We start from the raw sequence: 17,522 nt of genomic DNA on the forward strand, positions 1-17,522 counted from the left end.
TTGCATAGTCTAGACATTTCATATAAATAGAATCATAGTTATATGGATTTTTGTGCCTGCTATCTTTAACTTGGCATAATGTTTACAAGGCTCATCTACATTATAGCATGTGTCAGTATTTCATTCCTTTTTGTGGCTGAATAATATTCCGTGTGTGCATATATTTATATACACCATATTTTGTTTATCCATTTGTCAGCTGATAGACATTTGGGTTGTTTCTACTTTTTTTTGACTATTATGAATAATGATGCTATGAACATTCTTGTACAAGTTTTTATGTGCACATATGTTTTCCATCATTTTTGGTACGTACCTAGCAATGGAACTGGGCATATATTGTGTCATAGGGCAACTGTATGTTTAACTCTCTGAGACACTGCCAAACTTTTTTCCACAGTGGCTGCACCCTTTTACATTCCTACCAGCAACATATGAAGGGTCTAGTTTCTCTGCATCCTTGCCCATATTTGTTTTTGCTTTATGTATTTTGGGGGATACTATGTAATTTTGTTATATTTTTATGTTCTACATTTCTGAAAATTGATGTGACCTTGCTGTGGAAAGATAAAACCATTTTTTCAAAGTTGACTACTAATTTAAAGAAAAAAATACTACAATACTAATATATGATTGCTTCTTTATCATAATTTGCTAATATCAGTATCATTTGTAGAAATGAATCAGATGAATTTAGCACCAGCAAGTGTTTTAAGTTAGTGTTGTAATTCATAGACTGAATATTTCATTTCTGTTTTTCCTGATTACATGTAAAATAACTTATTTAACAAACTTCAGATTAGGTGGTTTCTCCAAGTCTGTGTAAGCAGTTTTGGACTCATGACACCTCATAAATCTACACTTAGCATGTACTCTGTGAGGCACAGTAGTGGGCTATGGGAACACAGTGACAGCAAGATGGCTATGGACCCTTTGTTCTTGGCACTTTTATTTAAGGGAAAAAAAAAAACATGTTGGCATAATTAGAGGTTGTGGTTTGTGTTACGAAGGATATAAACAGGATGTGTGAGAGGGAATACTATACTGTAGATTTATAAGTCAAGGAAGACCTCGCTGAGGGAGTGATTTTAAAACTAAAATCTAAAAGGTGATTAAGAGTCAGGTATGTAAGAGCTAGGGGAGAATACAGCAGGCAGGGTGTCTGAATTGGAAAAGAGCTTGGGATCTAAGTGAATGTCAATTTGGCTCATAAGGAGGAAAGAATACTACTGGGGAGTTTGGAGAGAGACAGAAGCCAGATCTGGCCATGGAAAGGAATTTGAATTAAATCCATTGTAGTGGGACTCCATCAGAGAGTGACAGGATTGATCTAAGTTTTTTTGTTTTGTTTTGTTTTGTTTTGTTTTGTTTTTTTGAGACAGGGTCTTCCTCTGTCACCCAGGCTGGAGTGCAGTGGGAGTGATCATAGCTCACTGTAGCCTTGAACTACTGGGCTCAAGTGATCCTCTCACCTCATCCTCCCAAGCAGCTGGAACTACAAGCATGCCCTACTACACCTGGCTACATTTAAAAAATTTTTTTGAGGAGATGGAGTCTTACTATGTTGCTCAGGCTGGTCTTGAACTCCTGGGCTCCAGCAGTCCTTCTGCCTCAGCCTCCCAAAGTGCTGGGATTACAGATGTGAACCACCATGCCTGGCTGATTTAAGTTGTTAAAAGATCACTAGAGCTGCTGACTGTAGACTGGAAGCAAGAAAACCAATTAAAAGGTTATTGCAGATGACCAGGCAAGAAATGATGGTTTAGATTAGGGTAATGGCAGTGTAGGTGGAAAGAAGTAGACTGATCTGAGAGGGACTTACGGAGATAGAGTCTATAGGATTTGACAGTGGTTAGATATGGGAGGCAAGGCAAGAGAAAGAAAAGTTGAGGATGATGCCCAGGTTTTTGGCTTAAACAGTTGGTCACAGGTTGTTACAGGACAGGGAAGAAATAAGAGGAAAGATTTGGGGAATTGGGAATTGAAGTGCATTGTAGAATTTGAGTTGCCTATTAAAATATATGAAGATGTCAAATCTCTTAACAGTTGGGTATATGAATCTGGGTCTGAGAGGGTGAGGCCTTGGACAGAGAGACAAATTTGCGACTTGTCTGAAGAACCCTAACGTTTAGAATTGGATGAGAAATTTAGCAAAGACTCTGGCAGGGCAAAAACCAGTGATATGAATGAAATGTACATATGCCTACTAATGGTTTTTCTAAACCTTGATTCCTTTTCTAGAGAAGCAAATGATAAAGACTGTGGTGTCTTTCTTTCTCCTTGCAAAAGTCAGAAACTTTTGCTGGGTGCTATTGCATCTTTTCCTCCTACTGCTGACGGACTTGCTTAGCTATTGCCTAACCTTTCTGTTTAGTAGGTGTAGGTGGTTTTAAAAAAGAAGGACTTGGAGATAAGGGATTACCAGTCTCTTTCTGGGATACTAGTCATACTACTTTAGTTAGCTATATTTTGGGTTAAATACAATATGTGCCTAGCTTTTAAATTTAATAATTATTTGTATGTGTGCGACCCATAGTTCCAGGACTAGGAATTCTCAAAATCTTTTGAGTTTTTATCTTGATAAAAAATTAATATTATCAATAATCTGGATAATCACTTTATAGCTATCATGAGATTTCAGTACCTCTACTTTTAACTAAATGGTTTTCCTAAATTTATTTAACTTGTATTGCATTGCAAAGTTTTCCAAGCTTTGGCTTTTGAAGTCTCTGACTGAAAATGACCTATTGTTTCTGTGAAAAATTTGTTTTAAACCTGTCTACTAACAAATTATGGGAGTAAACATTTTAAGTAGGACTGTCAGTGTGCGCCATTTATGTATATTTTGTTCAGTAGTCCCAAATACTGAGTTTTCCAGAATATTTTTTCCCTATCTTGCTTAGAAGTGATGCTTGTGATAAAATATCTGACAAATTCCATTACTATTACAGTTTAATAGGAAAATGGAGATTATCCATGTAGAAAGCAGATAATATATTAACATCTTGAAGTAGTTGGTAAATACTACATTCTTTCACTAAAAATAAAAAAGCGTAAGTTGGATAACTTATGTTTTGGACATGGACTTCTTTTGACTAATATGAAAGTATTTTTTCTCGTAGAGAAGGTAAAATTAATTAAAAGATTTCCTTTTGTTGTTTATAGATGTCATTTTAAACTGAGACTTTAGGCTGGGCATGGTGGCTCACGCCTGTAATCCCAGCACTTTAGAATACTGAGGTGGGCGGATTACTTGAGGCCAGGAGTTTGAGACCAGCCTGGCCAACATGGTGAAACCCTGTCTCTACTAAAAATACAAAAATTAGCAGGGTGTGGTGGTACATGCCTGTAATCCCAGCTCCTCGGAAAGCTGAGTCAGGAGAATTGTTTGAACCTGGGAGGTGGAGGTTGCAGTGAGCCAAGATCGTGCCACTGCGCTCCAGCTTGGGTGACAGAGCGAGACTCTGTCTCAAAACAAAAAAACAAAAACAAAAACAAAACAACAAAAAAACTGAGACTTCAAAGTTCTAATGTGAATTGGGACTTTGTTTTTTTTTTTAAATCACATGAAGTGACAGTCATTGCAACTTTAACCCAACCTGTTTTAGCAGCATCCAAATCATGTTCTTATGCATAATGAACATACACAGCCTGCTGTTAGTCATTCAACTTTTCGGTACTTTTCTATAATCTCATTAGAGCCTCATGAAACTGCATGATGTGGGAGGAGCAGGTACTAGAAATTAGCACCTAATGTTAATTGAATACTCAGTAGGCATTGTGTTCTGTTCTAGTTTATGTGCATTTCCATTGTTACGAAAATTAAGCCCTGTGAGATACAAACTATTATTGCCCTTATATTACAGACAAGGAAATCGAGGCACAGAGTGCTGGTGATGGGATATTGTATAAGTTTCTTATCATCTCTTTACCTACATCTGTCATATTGTGCTGTAAGTCCAACTCCTCTGCACAAGACCCCCATCCCTTATTAGCTACTGAAGGACATTGCTCTTGAAACTGTTTTTCTCTCTTGCATCATCAGTTTTTTCCTTTCTACTGAATTACTCCTATTGGCATACAAACACGTTATTTCTCTCTTGAATAAACAAAAGCACAAAAGAATAAAACAAACCAAAAGCAAGACCCTCTCTTGATCCCATTTCCCTTCTAGCTGTTGTCCTGTTTCTTCCTTTAAGTGCAAAACTGTTTATAAGTTGTATATATTTGCTGTCTTTATGTGTCTCTCCTTTTCTCTTGAATCAATTCCAGTTAGGTTTTTATTCTGCTACACCACCAAGATTACCTTTATCAATGTCATTAATGATCTCCTTGTTGCAGGATGCTGTGGGAAGATATAGAGATACATAGAATAATATGAAGGGAGGACACTGTGCATAATAACGAAAGCCTAGAAACGCTCAAATATCCATTAACAAACTATAGTCCTTTCATATAATGGAGCATTGTGCGTTTGTTAAAAAGAATGGGGAAATATTTTTATGCTGCTAAGCAGTAATCTCCCTGGCTTATTGAGTGAGAAAACAAGATGCAATAGAGTAAGTGTATTGTACTACTTTTTATGTAAGAAAAGGAGGAAAATAGGAGTATGTGTGTATTCAGCTTTGTTGTTAAGCGTTGTAAGGGCAATCCAAAATCACAGAGGGGACAAGGACAGAACTAAAGCCTCTTTGAATGCACCTTGTTTATAGTTTTTACCTTATCGCCATTTTTTGTTATATATAATTATAAAAAAATAGAGAAATCTCTAAATGAAAACACAAGAATTAAAAAACGTCAGGATGGTGACACAGTTACAAGAATTATTATTTCAAGTAACTTTGAAACACTGTATTTTGCCTAGTGACCTATATCCTAAGGACAGAGAAGATCAGTAAGAAATCTTAAACTTTGTTCAATATTGTTAGTAACAATCTTGTTATTGTTATTTTGAGATTACATATAGTAGGATAAAACAAATAAGTACATTTGCTAATGGCATGTATTTATTAATGTCATTAGCAAGAAAGATTTTCAGGGTGAGAAGATACAAATAAAATGAGTGAATACTATTTAATTGGAAATGTCATAGTGAACTCAGGATTTAAGTTTCTCTTTATAAAAATACATTATTTTCTAGCTCTGCTTACTGAAGAAGTAATGACAAGTAAAAATCAGTATTTGTAGCTCCTAGATTTTGGTCTTTAGATACCATTTCCCATTAAAATGAATCATGAATCCTGGAGCAATGGCTGATTCCAGGTCTGGGGCATGGAATGTGTAAGATGAACTTCTGGGGCATTTTGTGCCTGAGAGCAAGGAAGCTACTATTAGAGATGACAGAGGTCATGTTAAAATGCAGGAGCCACCTTGTAGGGACTCCTACTGGTAAAAAATGGTGCAATTTGAGGTCCCCCTTGTCAAAAGTCCTCTTGTCATACAAAAAGGAATTGGAATCTGATCAGCCCTCTAGATCTAACTACATTGTACAGGAACTACAGGAACATGCTGAGCAATACCAGGAGGATACAGTTTGCCTAATCAGACTGGAAAGTTCTATGAGACGAACAATTTCTTCAACACGTAAATAGCCTGGGAAAAATTTTTTTAAAATAGAAACTGTTAAAAGATTAAAAGAGGCATAACAGCCAAATTTTGTGTGTGAACCTTATTTGGATTCCGATTCAAATCATCTTTAAAAAACATTTTTCGGCAAGTGGGAAGAGTTGAACTGCACTGGATATTACATATTAAGGAATTGTTGAATGTAGTAACATTATGGTTATTATAAAACTTACTGAATTTGTACAGGTGAAAAGAAATGATGTGTCGTATTGCTTTAAAATACAGTACTCAGCTGGGTACAGTGGCATATATCTGGAGTCCCAGCTATTCCAGAAGCTGAGGTGGGAGGATTACTTGAGCCCAGGAGTTCGGGGCTGTAGTGTGTACCATGATCGTACCTGTGAATAGCCACTGCACTTCAGCCTGGAAAACAGAGTGAGGCCCTGTCTCTCTCTCTCTCTCTCTTTTTTTTTTTTTTAAAAGATTAAAATGCAGTATTCTCTTTGAAGAAAAAAAAAGCAATGAGGGATGGATGAGACAAGAATAGCAGAATTTGGTAATTGTTGAAGCTGGGTACTTGAGAGTTCTTGAAGATGGTACCTGGGGGTTCATTTTATTCCCTCAACTGTATGTATGTTTGAGAATTTTTATAAAGGAAAAAAATTCACAAAAAGACACCGATGTCCTTTATGCAGAGTGATGATATGACATAAAAGTATCTATCTATTAAATTTTTGGTCTGGTAAAAAAGTGATAGTTTATGATGACTGTAATACTTATTGAAGAAACTTCTTTAGGTTCCAATTGTAATAAGTACATTATAAAGATTTATAAAGCATTGCATAATTCATTTTGGGCAGGAATTAAATCATTGAGTGTATATTTAGCATTCAACTTATGGTCATATAGTTGGCCATTCAGTGCCTATAAGGATATAGGAAAAAACAAACTCAGTTTCTCTTATGCTCTCACAACACTCAATACAGAATTCTTCTGTAATGTCTGGTCACCAAAATGTGTGGGGATTTCTCTCCAACAATAAGGAGTTCTGCAGAAAATTCTCCGGAGGACACCAGCTGAATGTCCTTTAATTCAGTTTACTTCTGACACTATCTACCTGGAGATAGATTCCACAGGTTGAGGGCTCAATCCCACAAGACTGCCCCCTTCATATGTGGTCCCAAGCACAGGTTGTGGCCTGTGTTTTTGACCAGCTGTTTATAAATAGGGGTTCCCATGACCCCCTCCTGGGGTTCAATTAATTTGTTAGTGCAGCTCACGGAACTCAAGGAAACATGTTACTTACATTTGCTCACTTATAAAGGATATTATTACAAAGGATACAAATGGAAGAGAGATGCATAGCACAAGGTCTGGGAGAAAGGGCTCAGAGCTTTCATGCCCTTTCTGGGCCCATCCACTCTTGAGGAACTTCGACTCATTCTCCTATGCTGGAGCTCTCAGAACTCTCCTTTTGGGTTTTTATGGAAGCTTCGTTAGGTAGGCATGATTGATTAAATCATTGGCCGTTGGTTTATCAACTCAACCTTAAGCCACTCTCCCTTTCTGGAGGTTGGGGGTGGGGGTGGGACTGAAAGTTGCAAACTTCTAATCACTTGGTTGTTCCCCTGGCAACCAGCCCCCATCCTGAGGCAGTGTGGGGTCCCCCAGCCACCAGTTGTCTTATTAGCACACTAAAGATACTCATCTTTCTGAAGATTCCAATGATTTTAGGAGCTATTTGGCAGAAAACAGCATGAAAACCAAATATATTTTACAATACCACAGTGCTCCTCTCTCTCTCTCTGTCTCTCTCTATATAAACAGAAACCTTTATATATAAATAATAAACCTTTATATATATATAAAGGTTGTAAGACTTATGATTTTAAAACCTGTGCATTGTATTTGATTGTTTATATACAGGAGTTTGTACATGTGCATTTGAGGAATGGTACGCTCCAAAATGCTTCCAGGAGAAACTGGAATATGTGTAATGGTTAAGTATCTTGGAAGGATAGCTATACCTTTGGTGTGTAAGGATGCCTGAACCACAGATCTTAGTATGATAATTTCTATTATGGCTAGTTTTAATATAAGAAGACCCTTTTGTAGTAGCTATGTTGAATACATAATCTTAAAAATTGTTATAGTTGTGGCTTGGATTTGGCATATTTAAGAATTACTGATATGGCTAGTATTTGTTTTGATAAAATGCAAAGAACATTCACCTGTTTTGCAGTTATTAAATAGGCCTTATGTGGAGTATATACAGATGCTTTAATTTTACATAATTTCATATTTTGGTTGCATATAGAGATGGCAACTGACTCTCCATGCACTTGTGTTGATTTTTCTTTAGTCTTGTGTTTTTGAAAAGCTTAACAAAGGTATTTGTGAGAGTGGTAGGAATAATAATTAGAATAGTAAGTAAATTTATAACTAAATCTAAATGGCTCTTGAATTAAAACCAATAAATTGTTCTGCACAATATTAGTAAGGAAGAAAATAAGTCATATATTATCTTAGATGAAAAATTGACAAAATAAGGCAAAATGATTCTGGTGACCTCGAAATTTTATCCTACTGTTGACTATTAATATAAGGCCAACCCCTTTCTCATTTATATAGTCTTGAAGATTTTTTAATGATAGTCATATATGCATTGCATTATAGTTGAAAAGACAGACTTCCAATTTACCTACCCCCTACCCCGCCAGGATAGTATTATCTGTACTTTATTATAGCTGCAATAGATAAATTACCATTTGCTGAACTCTTAAATGTTTTTTCTTAAGTAGAATTTGGAAAAACAAAAGTTCTTAAATTGTGTCAGTTTTCTGCTTACTTGTGCCTAAAGGGAGTTTTATTTTACCCATAATTAGGCATGTTATTCCCAGCCTTCAATTTGCATAATTAGAAAAGTTGAATTCTTTTCTTTGTCCCATTTCTTAGTTGACGAAGGATCAGAGATTGGTGTATTCGGGCAGACTGCTTCCCGATCATCTGCAGCTGAAAGACATTCTCAGAAAAGTAAGCTTTTCTATCACTATTTGATACCAGATACATTCAGAATGTGAGAGGAGATATGTTCTGAAATTGTATTCAACCAGTTCAGTTTTTAGATACTTAAAATCAATCCCTTTGGGTAGCATAACAAGTAAAGATAAATTAGAAAGTAACATGATAGTTTCTTGCTAGTTTAGGTAACGGTTCTGTATATTCATCTGATAGTTAAATCTAAAGTAGGATTATGTATTTGTGTTCAGGTATTTGTCATTTTTTGTAAGAAAATGCTATTGATGTCAGTAGTGCAGAAGTAGAATGTTCAGTAGTGGTGACGGATTTTCATTGATAACAATCTTTCCTCTAAATCTCCTTTTTGCCAGCTGCATGATATTTTTATACAAATTGCTTGAGTTGGGAGTTTAATTTCAGGAGGAAGTTAACTGGTCCATCAGTTAGCAAACTTTGTGGGTGCTCAGAGCTAAAATATATTTCAATACATTTTTATATTTCAATATTTTCAATAAAGTCAGCTTGAAGGCTAGTTATTTTAGTAGTAGCTTTTAGCTCATGTTCGTTTGTGGAATTTATACTTATAGAGCTTTTCAGCATTTGAAATGTTGCTTTTTGTTGGTGAGTATAGCAAAATTGAATTTCTTCTATGTTTTGCCTTAGCTCTTTGACTTAAACTGTTGTTGTAGATATTGCTTATCTAATTTAGAAGATCTGTATCTTCTCCTGTATGTTTATGATCACCTGTGGGAAACTTTAAAAAAAAATTAGTATATTCCTTCTGCTTAGACAGTTGACATTTTAGCTTTGCCAGTGTGACTTCTTGCTGTTATTGGAATTATGTAGTTTCAAATTGCTAACATGGTGCAATACCCACTCCCTCAAAAATAGCGGATTTTGCAGCAGGTTTTTTGTCTTTTTTCTTTCTTTCTTCTTTTTTTTTTTAAAGACATACATTATTACCCAAAGCCTGTAGTTTATGTTTAGGGTGCACTCTTGTGTTGCACATTCTATGAGTTTTGGCAAATATATAATGACTCCACCAGTATAGTATCATTTAGAATAGCCCTGAAAACCTCTGTGTTCTGGCTGTCCTTTTTTTTTTTTTTTTTTTTCTTGTTTTTATGCTGGTACTCAGAAATAAAATATATTTCAATATAGTCCTTTCTGCCATCTGCTCTTTGAAATACAGATATATTAATTATTTTACCCCAAGGATAGCTTAAATCTGCACATGAAGACTTTTTAAAACATTTTTGCTGCCAGAAATGGTTTCAGGCCAGACAACTTAAAATAAAAACTGCTTCAGTCAAAGAACTCTTGTGCCCCTATATAAAACATGTTGAGTAATATGTTTATATTTTAAATAGTTCTTTCAACTGTTTTTGTTAAAGTCAATGTACCCCTTTACTTTTTTCAGTTTAAATGCTGCCATTAGCTTTACCTATTTAGTCACAAAATGTTTTATGGAAACATTCCCGAGATAAATAAATTCTGTGAATTAATTGTGATTAATAATGACCTTTTGGAACTATGTTTCTAAGAATCAACATCTTATACTTGTATGCTTGTTAATATTCTGTATTAAGAAGCTAAGGGGGGCATTGAAAATTAGGAGTGTCTTCAACCTCCTTTGCCAGGCATACCTTCTGTCGTGCTGTCTCTGAAGCCTTTCTTTAGCATTCTAACCCTTAGTAACTTCTTCCTCCAAACTCCTAAAGTAATTAAGGTTGGACTTCTCAGTTTCATGCAAAAAAGACTGTTCTCTGTTTCTGTAATTGTGCTGTAGTGCACAAGTCTACTCTCTTAATAATGTCATGAGCCTCTTTAAGGAAGGGCCTGTTATACCCTTTCTTGGATTTGCCTCCAAATTAAGCACAATTATAGGTTCGTGGTAGGCAAGTGATACATTCTTAGTTTCTAGTAACTTTGTTTCCCTTTCTCATCATTTGGGTATCTTTCTTTCTGCTCCTTTTTCTTTGTCATTCTGTTCTTTTCTTTTTTAAAAACTTGCTGACTCATCCCTCATTGTTCTCTGTCCTCCTTTGTTCCTTCTTTCCTTTCCCCATCTTATTTGCTAGCTTTATGTCTAAGTATAAATAAATATGCTCATGATCTCACTAAGCTAAAATGCCAACCGTAATCGTTATTTGTAACATTTTTCTTCAGTCATATTTGTAGGTTTATGGAAAAACATGGGATATTTACAGAATATAGTTTAAATGTATGCTTTATATCTGCGTATAGGTGTTATAGATGAAAATAGTTTTTGACTCCAAAAAGAGTAAGAAAATCACCTTGCTAAAATTAAGGCAAACATGATTATGATGAAGTTATTTGAGTTTCTTTTATGGTTGCTAAGCCTCAAGTGATGGAAATATATAAACTGTAAAAAGTTTAAGGTGCTAGATGTTTTCATGCTGAAATGATAGATTGTGCTGATACAACTTTCACAACATTGTTTGCTTTAAGACTGCTTTGTATGCAAAATAATTTTTTAATACAGCAATTAGAGTATTTAGATCATTTTCCAAGTATGGAGAAGATACTGAATTCAAAAGGATCCCAAATAAAATGACAGATTTACCTTCAAATGATAACAGTTTATCAGTAATAGAATGGCTAGGCGGTAAAGGGATCTAAGTTTTAAGTATTTCAGTTTAGCTACTGACTTTTTGAACTGTACATTTTGTAGTACTACCCTTTAAATGTAATCTTCTTTAATTTTAGCAAGATGAGTATCATATGGTTCATCTAGTATGTACTTCTCGGACTCCTCCCAGTTCTCCAAAATCCAGCACCAATAGAGAAAGTCGTGAAGCATTGGCATCCAGCAGCAATTCTGTGAGTTGTTTTGGGAGGAGTAAACATTGAACTTTTCTTCTTCTTCATCTTCTTCTTATTTTTTGCCTCTAAAAACTAAATGAAAAACAACAATTGGAGCTTGTGGATTTTGAGATTGCGTTTTGAACTAAAGTTAGACATTTTGTAAAGTTTACGATTTTGAAAGGTCTAATATGCAGTGTTATCCCTTGAAGTCTATTCACCATGAGTTATAATTTGCTGTATGGCAGGTCAGTAATAGGTTTCATCTTCAAAGGTTTAATTATTGGAATACTTAGAAAACGGAATTATGTTATGGTTATATAATATAAATTCTTAGGCCAATGATGTTTCAGAATATGCCAGGTATTTAAAATAGTATATTTGATTCAAGGTAGATTAAATTGTTTAAAATTTAAGTACCCTAAATCTTCTTGAAGTAGATGACTTGGTCAAGGATTTTGTTTTTTAAAAATGACTGGATTTGGGTGTACCTTCCACCTGCTTGGGGAGGTAATACTTAATGTGCTAATTTTTTTCAGACTTGGGTATTCATTCCTCCATCCTTATTTTTCCATCTGCCTGAAATTGTTTTGGAAATGTTTTGTAATAGTTGACTTTCTCAATTTAGACATTTTCTATAAATTTCAAAGACATTGTCTCCAGTCCTCTTATGTTATTTTTGATTTCCCATAAAGGCTTTCTATGACACCTTTGCAGGTAAGAGGACTGGATGAGTGGAAGCTTGCTTTCAACTTCTTGAGCAGGCAGGGAACTTGTATACTGCTAAGTATGCTTTCCTTGTCAAGAATCCAGCCAAAGCTCGAAAGAGAGCACAAATGACAGGGGTGGGAACTAGTTGAAAGCTCTCTCAATAGATACTAGTTAACTGCTGCTTTAAGAAACTAGCTTCTCCAGTTGCTGTATTTAATTAGTATTCTCTTAATGGTAAGTATTTCCTAGTACCAGCCATGGGAATTTAGCTTACATTAAACTAAATATAATATGCCTTGTCAAAACACCCAAGGGTCTTTATATGTTTCCTGCCTTGGCATGGAAAGGCACAGACATTGGCATTGGCATAGAGTTTTTTTTTTGTAGCTGTCGGACGCAGTTGCATTGCTCCAATTTTTGTTCAGAAACAACCCTCTGACTTTGACTTGTCCAGTGGGTTGCTCAGCCATGATTTTGTATCTTTAGTGTGTATATTTGTTTTTTTCAGAGTGTTATGAAAGCCTGAAAAGTATCAAAGGAATGTTAAGTTGAATTCACCTTAATTTTTCATGGTTCAGAAATTTCAAGGGACTTGAAAATGTTTTAAAGATCTAATCATAAAATAATTACCTAATAAGGTCAGAAATCATTAGTTCTAGAGAAATTAGGTTGTGCTGCCAAATGACTAGGCTTTTCTTCTAATAATTGTATTAATGAACACCATATTATGATGGCCCATTTAATGAGAAATCTTACCGAAAAAGCAGCCTTTCCCAGTTTATGTTCCTAAGAATCCAGACTCCTTAGTAAGATATTTGATATCTAATGTGTGTGAAGTAACATTTTAAAGTAAGTTTTTGTTAGTCTTGCAAAAGACTGGTGTGGGCTGTTTTGCAAAAGACTGCTTTGGACCTTTCACATGGCAGGACTTAGCATGGGAGTCATGCAAAAAGACATCCTGTCAATAGGAAGGCAGTACGGGTAAAATACAACTTAATAAACTTGTTAAAGGAAGGATGTTAAAGTAATACTGTACCTAGCTTTTTAAAGTGGAAGAACTGTAATTTATGTAAAATGTAATTGTGTTTTAAATGTACATGAAACACTTGACAAACTATTTTTAAACAAATTGGGATGGTCTTCAGGGAGTTATATTGTTTATGGTTACTGAATCCATGAGCACGAGAATAAAAAAATTTGAGCATGAGAATAAAAAAATCCCGATTAACATTTTGATCCTCATAGTTCATTTTGTAAAAAAGTAATATTTGTTGGTGATTTCTATAAACTGATAGAATTTTAGAACTGAAAGGAATCTTGAAAATTTAGTCCAATCTCATTTTCTGTAGGAAAGTGGAGACTCTGAGAGGTTAAGTGAACCTTTAAGGTTATACTTCTTGTTAATGTCAGAGATAACACTAGATTTTAGATCTTTTGATTTCTAGCCTGTTTCTCATTACTTTAAACCAATGTGTTACCAATAGGATGTTGTACAGTACTTGGCACATAGTAACTATTTAAATGACTCAGTAATTAGTACCATTTATTGAACACTTTATATGTGTTAGGCATCATGAAAGGAGCTTTGCATTAATTTAATCATGTGAAAAGAGCTTTTTAATGCATTAACTTAATCTTCAGAATTTAATATGCTGATTTTGTGTATTATTCTGCTCCTCAGCCATTTCTAGTTGAAAAAAATGGAATATTTTAATTTAATTAAGCAGTTTTGATAAGTTTTGACTGGACACAAGATTTAAAACAGTAAATTTCTGAAATTTCGTTGTTTTGTGGAGGGATTTCATGAATGCATTTTTAGTAATGTGCCTGTAATTTTATGATTGTAAAAGAACTAAATCTCCTTTTAAAGATTACACATTTTTGTTTGTAGAGTTCAGATCATTCAGGATCAACAACTCCATCATCTAGTCAAGAAATGTTGTCTTTAGCTGCGGGTTCTTCCTCGGAAGGATTGAGGCAGCGTACCCTTCCACAAGCACAAACTGACCAAACACAGAGTCACCAGTTTCCATATGTAATGCAAGGGTAAGTGAAATTGTGGTAGCTGTGGAAAGTGATTGGGGCCCCCTAAAAATGAATTCCTTTTGATTTTTACCATAGCCTCTTTGCAGCAATTAAAGTACATTTTAAATTTATTCATATACTTGATTTTATATTTTGAGAACTAGAGGGTTAAGAAGAGCACTGCTTTTGAAACCTGACTGCACATCAGAATCATGTAGGGCAGCGCTTTCAATCTTGAATGTTTGTCCTAATCACTGGGAGACCTTGCTGAGCTTCAGGTTTATATTCAATAGGTATGATGGGGCCTGAGAATCTGCATTTCTGACAAGCTCCCAGATGATGCTGATGCTTCTGATGTTTAGACCACACTTTGAATAGCAAGGATCTATGTAACTAATTTTTTTTTTTACTCGGTCTCATTATAGATCTACTCAATTTAGTCTTCAGGGGAATGTGGTTGAGTGAAGGTATATTTGGAAGAGTACAGATCCCAGCAATCTGTTTTTAAAAGTTTTTAAAAGTTCCACAAGTGTTTCTGATCAACTTGGTAACAGCTGTGCTAGAGTAAAACCATGATGTATTACAGGGATATGCTAACCGCTGCATGTTTTCCAGGATCTTTGTTGTATTGATAGTTTTATAAAGCAGTTTTCTTAAGAAGCTTGCCACAGTCACCCTATATTTAGCAATTACAGCAGGCCCTTTGGGTTAGGCACTTCTAGAGGAAATGCAGCCACAGGTAAAGCAGATCAGAGAGTAGGATCTTGGAGAACATGGTTTGGACCAGGGTTGTGTCGAAAGCAGACTGTTTTACTGGGGTATTATTGTTTGTCATTTTTGAGCTAAAGGAAGCTTGAGTAACAGGTAGTGATAATTTCTGTGTTGCATATCAATCCACGGGGCTGCAGTGTGTGTCACTGGTCTGGATCCATGATGATGGAGCAGGAAATGAGAATATGGCTAGGACCTCAGAATTGTAATGTAGGTGATGTAGCCAAGGAGTAGCTATTGACTGCTGTGCTAATAAACAGGATAGCATAAACACTCAGGTACTTTTTAGTTAGAACTTTTAACTTAATTCAGTTATTAATATAGAAAAACAAAGCTGAATATATAGCAAATAGAAGAGAACTAATTTGTCTAAGATTTCTTGAATGTGAAGCCTTTTCTTTCAAAATAAGTGTTTAGATGAGGCTGGTTGTAGACTTTCATAAAGTACCTGTGAAACTATTTTTGTTTTCAGAAAGTAATTACTATTAATATAAACCAAGATTTATTTGTAAAAAGCAGTGTTCTCAGGGTTTATATTATGGAACAGTAGCTTAAAATACTTCCTATCTTATGACAGTAATTCATTTCCTTTCTTTTTTACAGAGTAAGTTCCTCTCAGTTTTTATAGAGTGATTTTACTTACTTTATTTGGTGGTAGTGGTGGAAGGTGGGATTATAAATAAGCCTGGAAGAGTATATAGTGCCACGTTAATAGTGGTTATCTCTGGATAAAATTTTTAACTCTTTCTCATACTTGTAGTGAATATATTTTGTAATAAACAAATCAAGCTTATAAGATTACAGGTCTTCAGAATAAGACCATAGATACATTGGTAAAAGATTAATAATTTCTCTAAACTAGGCTATTGAGAAAATTAATAAACATAAAAGACAAAAGCATTCAGCTCTTCGAAATATATTAAGCAGATTAGAAAAATCTGAAATAGTGTTTATTTTGCCAAAAGTGAATGTTAAAGTACTGAACAACAAAGATATTTGAGGTTCACTTAGGGAATCTATTACTAGATGAATAATATTTTATTTTAAATAATGAAGGCAGTATCGCTTAATGATTGTACAGATTCTCAAGCCAGCCTGTCTGGGTTTGAATCTTGTGAATCTGGGTCTGAATTTAGTGACTAGTTTGGACAAGTCTCTTCTCTACTGTGCTTCAGTTTTCTCATTATTTGAGGGATAATGGAACTCTTACAGGATTTCTATGTGGTTTAAAAGAGTTAGTGTATATAAAGTGATTAAAACAGTAACTGGCACGTAGTGATGTATTAGCAATTACTTATAAATTCTTTCATCCTCATAAGTGAATGTTATACATTCAGCAGACAAATTTATAAGCATATCTGTGTATGGTACACTAAAACAGTCGAATGAATGCTTGTGTTAGGTGCCAGAAAATAAGGCTTTATATTTGGAGAGAGTATTTTGTGATTTATGAAGCAATTGATGTGACAGTTCAGTAATTAGGTTATTCAGTTCAACAATGAACATGATTTAACTTATTCTCATAGTTGTCATTTTGTACTAATGAAGACTTTATACTTGTCTTTAAGTAAATTTTATTTAACATAGTCTTAGCCTTAAAATGTGCAAGAGCAGTAATTGAGTGACCTTGAAGAATTCGCTATCAAAATAAAAAAGCTCTGCTCTTTATTTTCAAACTTCAGTATAGCTTATATTTAGCTAGTCTGCATGTGTTGTTTACCACCATGTAGGTTGGTATTCTCAATATTTAGTGAGTGTATTAAAACTGAAAATTGCTCATTTCTGGTCCCTGCTTCCTGAGGTTTTGAATCACTAGTTTTGAGATGGCGTTCAGAAGTCTGCCAATCTAACAATATCCTGGGAACCTCACTTTGGGAAATCCTGATGTAGTTGATTGTTTGCCTACCTAGCTCTTGAGAAAACATGAGAAGGACAAAGCAATACATCACCTACCACACTGTCTGTTCATTTACAAAGTTCCATTTATAAGTCTTGACGGTTTTTAGACTCAGTCTGTTGTGCTGTTTATTTACTCTAACAATTACTGGCTGGTTTATAAAACACCCAGTTTTGTACATTCAGTTTTTCCTGCTGAAATATTAACAGCCTTGTTTTATAACAAATCTGAAAAGTTACTTATTGTACCCATCTATATTGTCTGTTTTGTTAGAATTTATTTTTAAAATTGTTATTCGCACATATTTATGGAGTTCATGTGATGATCATTACACATGCATAGAATGTGTAATGATTAAGTCAGGGCATTTATGGTATCCATCATCTGGAGTATTTATCATTTCTGTGTGTTGGTAACATTTCAAATCTGCCCTTCTAGCTGTTTTGAAATTTACAACATTGTTGCTAACTGTAGTCAGCCTACTCTGCTATATTTATACCCATTAACCAACTTCTCATCTTCCCTTCATCACCTCACCCCCACCACTCCCAGCACCCTTCCTAGCCCCTTGTGTCTATCAGTCTACTCTCTACCTCCATGAGATGAATTTATTTAGCTTCCATATATGAGTGAGAATATGAAATATTTGTTTTTCTGGCCTAGGTTATTTCACATAACATAATGACCTCCAGTGCCATTTGTGTTGCTG

At 34.9% G+C, this 17,522-nt stretch overlaps 1 protein-coding gene across 3 annotated transcripts in view; it reads left to right on the forward strand.

Moving 5' to 3' along the window:
* HERPUD2 (HERPUD family member 2) overlaps positions 1-17,522 on the forward strand; it is a 56,704-nt gene that overhangs the window by 13,529 nt on the left and 25,653 nt on the right. For 2 of the 3 annotated variants that reach the window (XM_077996940.1, XM_015133722.3), the window contains 3 exons: positions 8,521-8,598; positions 11,314-11,427; positions 14,012-14,166. In XM_077996940.1, coding sequence (XP_077853066.1) covers positions 8,521-8,598; positions 11,314-11,427; positions 14,012-14,166 — 347 coding nt within the window. The remainder of the gene's footprint in view (positions 1-8,520; positions 8,599-11,313; positions 11,428-14,011; positions 14,167-17,522) is intronic. The other variant, XM_077996941.1, reaches the window with a different exon arrangement.

Source organism: Macaca mulatta, chromosome 3 (genome assembly GCF_049350105.2).
Source record: "Macaca mulatta isolate MMU2019108-1 chromosome 3, T2T-MMU8v2.0, whole genome shotgun sequence".
NCBI classification, from domain to species: domain Eukaryota; kingdom Metazoa; phylum Chordata; class Mammalia; order Primates; family Cercopithecidae; genus Macaca; species Macaca mulatta.